The 11,514-nt window shown below is 37.1% G+C and overlaps 2 protein-coding genes across 3 annotated transcripts in view; both read left to right on the top strand.

Annotated features, from left to right (window-relative positions):
• The first annotated feature begins 10 nt into the window (after positions 1–10).
• LOC122081242 lies at positions 11–9,556 on the top strand. 2 transcript variants are annotated; one of them, XM_042648272.1, is made up of 9 exons: positions 11–331; positions 649–703; positions 1,062–1,119; positions 2,987–3,081; positions 3,176–3,279; positions 5,314–5,442; positions 5,839–7,365; positions 7,625–7,792; positions 9,250–9,556. In XM_042648272.1, the coding sequence occupies exons 1-7, from the start codon at positions 207–209 to the stop codon at positions 7,325–7,327; spliced, it is 2,055 nt and encodes a 684-aa protein (XP_042504206.1). In that variant the 5' UTR covers positions 11–206; the 3' UTR covers positions 7,328–7,365; positions 7,625–7,792; positions 9,250–9,556. The 2 variants fall into 2 exon arrangements, with proteins under 2 accessions (XP_042504206.1, XP_042504205.1); XM_042648271.1 differs by having other exon boundaries at positions 1,062–1,137.
• A 644-nt stretch (positions 9,557–10,200) lies between these two features.
• LOC122081244 (bifunctional UDP-glucose 4-epimerase and UDP-xylose 4-epimerase 1) overlaps positions 10,201–11,514 on the top strand; it is a 4,037-nt gene continuing 2,723 nt past the window's right edge. Inside the window, exons 1-3 of the mRNA XM_042648274.1 lie at positions 10,201–10,866; positions 10,985–11,034; positions 11,126–11,261. Of these exons, the coding sequence (XP_042504208.1) occupies positions 10,672–10,866; positions 10,985–11,034; positions 11,126–11,261 (381 nt within the window). The 5' untranslated portion in view covers positions 10,201–10,671. The remainder of the gene's footprint in view (positions 10,867–10,984; positions 11,035–11,125; positions 11,262–11,514) is intronic.

The following is an 11,514-nucleotide window of genomic DNA, read 5'->3' as shown; positions in this document are numbered from 1 at the left end:
TTTTTTTTTTTTTTTTTTTTGTTGGGGAGTTGGAGCTGGTAGTTCAGAGATCGAAGAAACCGAGTTCTTAATTTGACGTATGAAGTTATACATAATCGTTGGCCAGTTGGGTTTGTTTCCTACTTCTATTTGCTTGTTGAGGATTGAGTCAGGTTAAAGATTCTGTGTTGGTCTTTAGTCTTTGTATGGACTTTTAGAAGAGATACATGGAAGAAATCAGGAAAGAAGATGCTGATGTGGACATGATGAAGGAAGTTGCAGTCGTGTCGAGCTCTTCAGTTTCCGAAAGCAGAGGCGACACCATTTGTCCCAAGCTAGGTTCTGTCCAGGGGTATGTTTTCCCACTTTTCTACTCTCTCTCTTCGTGGCTTCATTTTACTTAGTATGGTAGGAGTCTCCTTTAGTGGAAAAGCATACATTATTAAATATATTCTGTATGGAATATTACACTCTTATGCGTAGGAATCAGTGGATGAGTTCTGAATTGAACATGAAATAGCTTTCAATATATCTGAATTGGCATCTCCAGACTCCAATTCCCCCCCCCCCTCCCCTAAAGCTTTTATTGCTGTATTGGGATGGATTTTTGGTTTTATTATGTATTATGCTTAGTTGTTGTTCATGATGTCATCTCTTACTTGTATTTAGGAGGTCAACAGGTCCTATCAGACGTTCAACAAAGGAAGGCTGGACAGAGAAAGACGTAAGCAGTTGAAATTCTTTTCAAGTTTATGTATTAGTATCATCTAGAAGCTGATTGTTGTTGTTCAGAGATTTGAGCTGGGATTAGATCAGTTTGTTGGCTGAATTGTGTATTATACTACTTTGAAAAGATGACATCTTACACAAGCCTACTTTATCTATACAGACTGCTCTAGCTATTAGATACACGGTCCATGATTAGTTGTTAGTTGTTAAAGATGCTGTTCGAACCTAGATTATGCATACTAGTTAAAGTATTGAACTTTTCCATTATTTACTGTCTAAAGGACTGAAGAATTCTAATTTTTGTATGCAACCATGACTTTATTTTCTTGTTCTTTTCTGTTAATCTGAAACAGGATGAAATTTTGACCAAGGCAGTCGAATATTTCAAGGGGAAAAATTGGAAGGGAATAGGTGCGCATTCTGTTATATGTATGATATTAATTTCCTTTCTTTTTTTTCTGTTTTTTTGCCTTCTGCCTTCTGCTCATAGGATATCTGAAATCATTTGGCCTCAATATTTGAACACATTTGCTTTCTGTTATTCAAAATTGATTTCAATATGGGTCTCTAATAGTGTACAACAGAATGATTAACTATAAGATTGGACACATCAGTTGGTAGATGTGAGTGTTTTTCTCTTTTTCTCTTTTGGGTGTAATCCTTATTACTTGTACTATTAGCCTTCCCCCCTTTGCGAGATTGGAAGCTGTTGGAAAGGGAATTGCTTTTTTTTTTCCCTTTCTAATGCTTTCCCAAGATAACTTATGCATCCAATAGAGCATTGTATTTTTTTTTTTTTAATTTGTGTAATGTAATTTACAAATAATAATGTTTTAGCAGTGGCATTTTTGTCATGCTTCTCATCTTGGCTGCTTGTTGCTTCTAGAAAAAAATCAGCATATCATTATTCTTAAACATCCATTTTGGATGTACATATTGTCCATTATGTATGTTTTGATTGGGGGATCAATAACATTTTGGTACCCTATTTGGAGATTATGTGAGAATCTAGGTACAGATCTAAGACATATCATAGTTGTTATGTGTACAAGAGTATTCCATTTGAAATATATTTTTGACATTGAAGGCTTCTCCTTTTGGTTGTTAATTCTAAAAACAAAAAAGTGCTGGTGAATTAATGCCTGCAGCCCTCCCTTCCTGTATACTTATTGATGAGGTAAGCAAGGCTGGAATAACAGACACTAGCACACCTTCAAGAATCCAGATACCCGTGAACCAGAAAACTGAAAATATGAGCAAAAATTAAATAGGATCAGAACTAGCAAACCACATATCTGATGGCGCTGAAACTAATATAGAATGAAGGTCCTAATGAAGTGAGTATATAATGGTTATAACATTCATGCTGGTTAGATTAAGAGAAAGACGCAGGAAAGAAAAAGTAGAAACTAAGGAGTCAGATTTAGAAACTTGAAGAAAAACAACTAAAATTCACAAACGTAAGCTTGTATGATCACCAAATTTGGATCGAATATAGAGGGGAAGGAGTAGAATGACATACTAAAATTTGGAAGCCATTCAAACACTGGTTAGGGAGATATGCATGTCAGAAGTTCTGTGCGCAGAATGGACAGAACAGAAAATCACACGAGGTGTATACTTGATGGAATCCTGTAAAATGTTAGAAAAGAAACAAGGACTCTTCTAAAAGGCCTGGGTAAGACTTTGTAATGTTTTTTAGTCATTTAATTGACATAGACCCAAGAACTCCAGTAGAATAAGAATAAGACACAAATAGAGATTAGAAATCACCAATATAGGTCACGGTTGGATGGTAAGCTTACTGGAAAATTCTGCAGAACAGTAAAAGAAGAAGAAAAGAAAAGGGAAAAAAATAAGGGAAGATGGGGATATGACCAAGGCTTCACACCTATGGCTTGCAGTTGGGCTTCACCACCCTCCCAATACACAGCTTGGGTTGCACCTGCTTCACCACAAGAGCTACTCTCAGCATCACCATTGAAAAGAAACATTAAATTGATTAGAAGTCTAAGAAAAAGGAAACAACTAGGTAGCTCTTAACTCGTATAGCCCATGGGTTCAACTTGACCCAAAAAACTGAACCAAAACCCAATCCGAAAATTCTTCTTCCATGGGATGTGATCAGCGTCACTTACTTTTGGTGTACTTGATATTAAGTAGCTGCTTTTACCAGGGAAAAAAAAATCTTAAGTAGCTCTTCTGTTGTGGAAAAGTTACTCTCGTCTCACTTCAAAGTTCAAACTATTAATTGTATGAACTTTCTGAACCCTTGCAGCTGAATTTTTTCCGGGACGGACAGATGTTCAATGCCTCCATCGCTGGCAGAAGGTTCTTAATCCAGAACTCGTTAAAGGACCTTGGACCAAGGAGGTTTGAATGTTCTACAGAAGAAAATAATTGCTTCTTTATATATATATATATAATGTTTGATTATGAATTCTCTTTTCCATTTGATAATTGGTAGGAAGACGATTGTATCATTGAGTTAGTTGAAAGATATGGCTGTAAGAAGTGGGCTGTTATTGCAAAATCCTTACCCGGACGCATAGGGAAGCAATGCCGAGAAAGGTAGGTGGCAAATTTTTTTTTATAATAAATTAATATATCCCTTGCATATAATGCGCTATTGCTACATGTTAGTCACAGGTTCAAAACTTGGAACCAGTCTCTTCTGCGAAGCAGGGGGTAAGGCTGCATACATTTGCCCCTCCCAGACCCTGCAATAGAGGGAGCCTCGTGCACGGTTGTTGCTCCTCTTCTATACTTTGACAGTGTCTTGGGTTTGAGACCTCAGGGCCTCTAGAGTTTTCCTGCCTCCCCCAATGACTCAACATGTGTCACATTTTCATAGAAGGGTGAACTACGACTGAATGGCTTCCATATCAACAAATTACTACATTGATTCTGAAAGTATTAAGTCCTTTGGACAAGAGACTTAAGGCGACCCATACTGTGTACTAATTTTATTTTTAACCGTACTTCGGTATGGATATGAACACTCTTATGGGTCAGCACATTTCCCAAAATCTAGGATGTGGATGTAAAGATGATGGGGGCAAGGCCAACGGGATAAAAAATAACTTAGCAATATTGTTCTCCAATCCAGAACTCCCTTTGGAGTTTCTCTAGCATTTTCTTGGAGAAAAAGCTTACGTGCCATGATAAAAATCGGAAAGGCAGTATTGGCCTCTTACAAATTAGACTAGTACAGGGAAAAAAAATCCAGGTCAAGGGGAAAAATATAAACTAGAATTCAATCCTATGATTATCATATAATGCTGATTGTAACGTCCTTAATCTGTGCATTTTGATTCATGTTAAATTGAAGTCCTTAATTTCAGGCTTGCCTCTGTCAGATATAGTTAAGAATGTAGGACTTGGGCCTAGATCCTAGATGTGATCTACTTATCTGCCTGAGATTTTATGGGCTTTGACCTTGCCTGCATTCTCTCTTGACTGATTTGAAAGGATTTGTCTTTTATGGCAGTTGAATTGGAACCTTAAAAGTGTCAGGAATGTTTGAGATGTGAGTTTGATTGGAATATTGTGTCTATTGTGTATGAATAGTTCTGGTCAGTTATGATGCTCATACAAATGTTTCTTTCTTGTGGTCCACGTATTTACACCGATCAGCATTAGATCAGTTATTTGGTGTGATTTCAAGTTTTCTGGCATATTAATCAAGCAGTTATGTTCTGTGGAAGATATTAACCAGCAGTACATCATAATTTTTCACTGATTTCAATCAGGAACCTTGCTTCAAAGGATTTCTAATGAAAAATTGATCTCGAACTATGGAAAGATCTAGTGAGAGATCAATTGCAACATGATCAGTGATATATGCACAAATAAAATCAAATATATATATATATATATATATTTCTTATGAAAGAAAAATAAAGAGGCTTGATTTTTCTTTTCTTTTTTACCCCTTCTCTTTTACATATGAAAGCAAAAATAAAAAAGATATGACTTGAGCATACTACCTAAGCCTCTCACCTTGCAACTGCATCTCACAAGGAAAAACAGCATAAAACCATCTTCTTTTTCTTTTGTCTAAAATTGTTGGCTAGAGTGCAACCCTTCTCTTTTTATTTATAATCTCAATGAAAAACAAAATAGAAAACCTATATTATGGTAGGAGGGTCCTTTAAAATTATAGTAACTCTCCATAGCTAAGGAAGAGTCACTGAAATAGAAAGCAACGAGGGACTATAAAAACAGTGACTAAAGTACTTAATTGCTAAGCTACCTAGTAGGTAGGATTCATAATAAAAGAAACTACTGAATAAGAGCCCATGGTTGCCATAAAGGCTGCTGGAATATCCAGCAGAATATTCTACACAATCTTCTTGATGATCTTCAAATAAAATCTTCTAGAAGATCTTAAAACCATATCTGCAGGTTTGTACCAGAATTGCAAACGTTCTTTCTCTTCACTATGATCTGCATCAATTTCCTCTCTACATTTCATTTCTCTGCATGTAATATTTACAGAATGGCATCTTCTAGATCATCTTTTTACCATGGTCAATTATGTGCCTGTAGTATTAAGATGGGCATTTTTTCTTGGAAGTTTGATGCTAATCTTTGGTTTCTCAGATGGCACAATCATTTGAACCCAGCTATAAAGAAAGATGCATGGACCAAGGAGGAGGATTTGGCTCTTATACATGCCCACCAAATATATGGAAACAAATGGGCAGAAATAGCGAGGTTTCTACCTGGAAGGTATCAATGGTTTACTGTTATGTAAAATATATACACCAGAAGATGCATTGTAATAACAGGCATATTAATGGCGAAGGTCAAACAAAGAAATCTGTTGGTCAATTTTTTGGATATTCAAGTCTGATGAACATTTGGCTTGTGATACATGGGATTTTTATGTCCCATGCAGATCTTCCTGTCAGGCAAGTTGAATTTGGATGTGCATTGTGTTAAAATGCCTTGATTAATTGCTACATGAATTGATTTTTCGTTGAAATCAGCTTGTTAACTACATTGAGCTGATTTTCCTGATTTTCTAATATTTCAAATTTCATTTATCAAAAGAATTGCAGGGAGCTTCTCTGTCAAGTTAATGATGAATTCTTCTTGTTATGTTTAAAATTTTCCCTATGATAGGGCAGACAACTCAATAAAGAATCACTGGAACTGTTCCGTTAAGAAGAAGCTGGATTCATATTTAGTTTCTGGGTCCGCAGGAGATCCACGTCTAATCACTTTTCCAGATTTTGACATTCATGAAACTAAAGCAGGATATTTAAGGGATGAAACAGTGAGACCAAGCCCTGACATATTAGTGTCTCTTGAACAGAAAATGGACTTGGAGGGTGGTGTTGAGACCTATTTTCAGGGCTCAGTTCTTGGAATTGTGAAAGGAGCTCAGAGACAGCTACAACTACAGCTTGTCGAGAATTCTCCAGTAGAAACTTGTAGATCTCCAAAAGAAGGATTGCATGGCCCGAGGAAACCAGAATCTGTGATCATATGTGATGATAAGGATGCCACTGCAAATTGCCCAACCAGTGGACAGTGTGAAGGCATTGCTGACATCCCAGATGGTTCACATCATAATAGTTCTATTCAATCTGAACTGTCATGTAGCAACTCGTCAGGTTTTTCTGAGAAGTTGCATTCAAATAGTTTTGCATCTCCTTATCATCTGGGACATGCTACTTTACCAGTTTCTTCTTTGAATGTTAAATTTGATATTACTAGAGGTACTAGAAGAAATAGTTTTCCTTCTGAGATGGTTCTTCCTGTCCTTGCTAAGAGGTCACTTAAATCTCCTAGACTGCCACAATGCTGTGGAGTTCCCTTGAATGGATTGGTTTCGGAAGATTCTAGGTTCAATGATGAAGCTAACAATAAGTTCTCAAGTATGCCAACTTGTGAATTTGGTGGCTACAATTATGATGAAGGTGGTAAAAAAAACAAAGTTCCAGGCACATTTCTACATCTTGAGGACGTAAATTTTGGTCGCTTGTATTATGAGCCTCCCCGGCTGATGGATTTGACTATGGCCTTGGCAAATGGTACAGTTTCAGGTACAGACAACTTTCCCGAAATGACGCACAGTCCATTTTGTTGTTCTACTCCACCTGGTCATGTGCAAGGTAACTCTGTAAGTTGTAGCAGTCCAGAGTCTATGTTGAGGAATGCGTCGAAGAATTTTAGGGGTACCCCATCTATCATTAGAAAGCGAGGGCGTGAGACTTCCAGACAAGAAGGCAATGCAAATTATTCCAACGGTATATGTTCACCAGAATTGAGAACCGATAGTTCCAATGACACACTGGGGTCAAAGCATTCACATTCGTGTGAACATGATGGCCAAGACAGTCTCAATAGCACAGATGTACAAAATACAACATGGCTTTTCCTCTCTCCCCAGAATTCTCTAAAATCCGGCGTATCTGTTTCTCTAAACTCTGTTGAAAAATGCCTGGCTGATGCATTTGATATGGAATGGGATCATGCCAAAACCACATGCAGCAACCCAGCTTGTGCAAGTGATCCTTGTACTGCCAATCGCAGTACTGAGGCAATGTTGACATCTTCGGACAACTTACTGGAACCTAGGCAAGCGGCATCAGAAGGTCTTTCGTGAAAGCTTATGCTTCTTGATCCTGGAGATTGTTAAGTTTGGTTAGTAATTTCTTATTCATTTTGATTTTGATTTTGATGCAACTTCAACTGAGAAGTCACTAAAGCAAATCATTCTAGGAGTTTTTGTCTGGAGTTCTGGATGTAGTCTTGTTCTCTTGAAAACCTTTGAGCAATAACACATTAATTGTCCAAGTAAAACCTATTAATGGTGACATTTATCTTTTGTTCTATCCACTATTTAGTGTCTAGATTAATAAATTTTCCCCTGCAACTTACTTCAAATATTTGGCAATTGCAGGATGTTGTATTTTGTGTTGCCCAAGTGCCCGGAGATTCATTCTTCCCTGCAACTTTAAATATTTGGCTATTGCAAGATGTTGTATTTTGTTTGGCCTGAATGCCCAGAGAACCCAGCTCACATCCATCCGATGTCAGGATGTTGTATGGGCATTAGAAAACAATAGAGGTAGATTTAGTTCTTCCTCATAGTCTTTATTGATTTATTTTTCAAACTGTGATGCTTACTGGATGAAATTAACTCAAGTACCTACTGCAGATGGCTTTAAGCAACATCGTCAGCCATTATTATGTTACATGTGTGTAATGGATACACTGCTTTTACTTTTGACCTTTATATTGGATAAAATTTTGTCTGTAATGTTTGATTACTCTTGTGAGATTAAATACATATGATATGAAATATTAGGGGGGAATAAAGGAAAAAAAGAAGAATGGATGCTATTAGAAGATGTTATGACTTGTAACCATAATAAGGGTTAATTACTCTTGAAAATGCTGCAGTTTTGGCCTTGATATGTTTATTGTTTAAAATGTTGTACCTTAGCTGCATGCTCCAACGTCCAGTTCCATTATAGCAGTCTGGGGCTGATCGTCAATATAATATTTTTTTAGATTGGAACCTTCCAACTGTAGGTCTAGATCCAAGATAGTCACTTTTATTATATTTTAAACTCATCATTTCTGAAGCATTGAGCTTGGGACTTGTACCGTCGCAGTCCTTCAAAACCCTATGCTGATCTAGACATCATCCATGGGCAGTGGTCTCTGACATGGCATCTGATGTGGCCAATTTTGATTGAAGAGAGTGACCTTGTTACAGAGATAAACAAGTGGTTGCTTTCCAATACATGTGCACTCTTTAGATTCCTTACCATATGGGCAACCTACGTGGATTAAATCACATATGACATATCTACACTTCACACAATTACATATCTTCACTTACATGTTTCTTCTGTTTCTGTAAGGCTATTTTCTTCCACCATACCTTTCTTTCAATGCTATTTACTGGCCATGCTCCAGATAAGTTGCAGTTCTTTCAATGTTATCTGAACCCTTGTTTGATCATGATCCTATACATGTGTTTATGGTGAGTTTTCAAATTTACGATTTGTTTTAAACTTGTTGAATCATTGCAAGATGAGTTCAAACAATTTTATCCATCAGTCCTTACATCATACCTCCGCCCTCTCAATTCATGACACCACTTTGGTCACCTTGCAAGCTGTCCCAGCCTAGGATTTCTCTGATGATATTTCCTTTGATGACCTCTTAATGGTCCCCCCTGAACAAGTTATGAATACCCCAAATCCAGGCAATGATCCAGAAGCCTTCAATCGGGCAACCAACTGATGAGCCTATTGTTACTGATGAAGAAATTGAAGTGCATGGGCAGCATGGCCCCCCTTGGGCCCATCCTCAGGCATATAATGGCCTGCAAATAATTGTCCATGTGGTTTTGAATATTGTAATAGAAAATTTCTTGTACTCTTTTTAAGTTTGAAAAGAATTGACTATTTATGTAAATGTGAACTGGAATTTGTATTTTCCTTGCTTTCTGCTCTTTTATTAGTTCATCTTGCAACTGCATGTATAATCTTTCTGTATTTTCTCCTTTTGCAGACCTTGATCATAGAAGAATTGTTCTACAATTGAAGGTTGCTAGAAAAGTAGCCTGCCCAAAGATTGATTCCTAATACATGAGAAAATTACCATTCTTCACTTGTGATATTTCCGGGGTTTTTTTTGTAACTTCCCTTGGTGATTTTTAGTTGCTTCTATTATTCTCTCGATTCTTTTTTTTTTTTTTTTCCCATAAATTAGTGCTGTAAATAGAAGAAAATTTCAAGGGAATTCATATCAATCTGTAATAGAGTTTGGCTATGGAGAATAATAAAGGACAAGATTATTTGCTAGTTGAAAGTTGAAACAGCCTCTCTGTAAGTGGGGGTAAGCTCTCCAACAGTTGAAAGCTCTTTTTTACCATTGACTTAAAGAATTTTTTGGAATGAGACCTAGGGCAATTGAAAGAAGGTCATAATTTCTGAATTCACCACTTGGTGACAAGAAGTTGCACCCTTACATAGGGCAAATGAATCCCCTGCCGGTCTGACATAGGAAACACCAGATGTGTGGGCCAATGAGATGGAAGCATCTTCAGGGCATACAAGGGAGAGCCTTTTTGCGCCCACCTCTGTTTAGGTTTTTCTTGCATTAGACTTGCACGGTTCTATTATCCATATATAGGCGTATGCACTCGCCTAGACATGGTAGGTGGAAAGATCGTGCTGCCCCATGTTGAAGATTCAAATACAACTATAGAAATGTCATTTAGACAATCTTTAATTTATACTATATCTAGTATGAACTATAAACTAGATATATAGTATTAGCAATGTATAATGGTAGGAGAAACTGTGTGATAAATAGAAGTGATGGAAAATAGTAATGTTTTTCTTCTCATTAAAAAAAAAAAATCTCGGTTTTTTTTGGGGTAAAAATATTCTGTGGGAACCCTTTCAGTCCTCACCATTTAAAACGGAACGGATATGTTTGATTGGATTGAATGAATGCCAGCGGGATCCTTTTGTTGACTTGGGTGTATTGGATAAATTCTGTTTTTAAAGTTTACACTAATTCTCGATCATCTTTTGCCTTTGTTTGTCATCTAGCGAGGATTTCGCGCCAAAAGAGGAATCTAATCGTCCTCTTCTTCTGTACCTTCCTTCCAAGGATATAACGACGAAAACTTTTGAAAACCTCGCCATCAGAATCAGTTCTTTCTTTTATCTTCTCTTTGATTTCATCTCATCATCGATCTGGCATTTTGCAAAGTTCCATTCCCGTCCCAACTGGATCGAAGCAGAGATTCGGTGTCATTCGTGTTTATCCAAACACTTCCTTGATTTTCTCAAACTCTTAATCATCTCCTCACCCTATATATAACTATAGAATTAGAAATTCTCTTTCAATTCTTATCTTTTATCTCCAATCTCTCCCTCTGTTTCTCTCTTCGAGAGTTGGCTTAGCTTTTCTCTTTCTCTAATGGCTTCCACCGATCAAACCATACTCGTCACCGGAGGTGCTGGTTTTATAGGCACTCACACTGTTGTTCAACTCCTTAATCAAGGATTCAGGGTCTCCGTAATCGATAATCTCGACAATTCTGTGGAAGAAGCAGTTCACAGGGTTAGGGATTTGGTGGGTCCCAATTTGTCGAAGAAACTCGAATTCCATTTGGTAACATTCTTCTTTCTCGGTTTTTATAACTTTCTATGATCAATCTAATTGGGTTTGGTTGTTGGGTTCTTTGTTTTTCTGTTTGATTTAAAAAAAAAAAAATGCCGTGTGGTTGCAGGGTGACCTAAGGAATAAGGAGGATTTAGAGAAGCTTTTCTCTCAAACAAAGTGAGTTTTTTGAAGTCTCACAGGTGTGCTTTTTGTGATGGTTTTCTAGAAATTAACATGTTTTATTTGTTCTTTCTTATAATCGAAACAGATTTGATGCTGTGATACATTTTGCTGGGTTGAAGGCCGTTGGGGAGAGTGTCGCTCATCCTTTTCGTTACTTTGATAACAACTTGATTGGCACAATTAATCTATATGAAATCATGGCCAAATATGGCTGTAAACAGGTGCATTTCATTCCCCATTACATAATTTATCTAAATCATTGGTTATTCAGAAACAGTAAAGCATTCACGAATCTTCGAACGATATGATTTCTCCTCAAGATTTCCTTTCCTCTTTCAGTTCTACGGAAAGAATCCTTTAAAAAAGAAAGGTGTGTGGGGTGAGACTGAGGGGTTGGGGCTGGGGCTGGGAAGAAGCAAATCGAAGTCTTCTTAAAGAAGAATAGAGAGCTACAATTACTTTCGTTAGTGCCAC

This window comes from Macadamia integrifolia, chromosome 6 (genome assembly GCF_013358625.1).
Source record: "Macadamia integrifolia cultivar HAES 741 chromosome 6, SCU_Mint_v3, whole genome shotgun sequence".
Lineage (NCBI taxonomy): Eukaryota > Viridiplantae > Streptophyta > Magnoliopsida > Proteales > Proteaceae > Macadamia > Macadamia integrifolia.
This window is presented reverse-complemented; position numbering and strand designations above follow the sequence as displayed.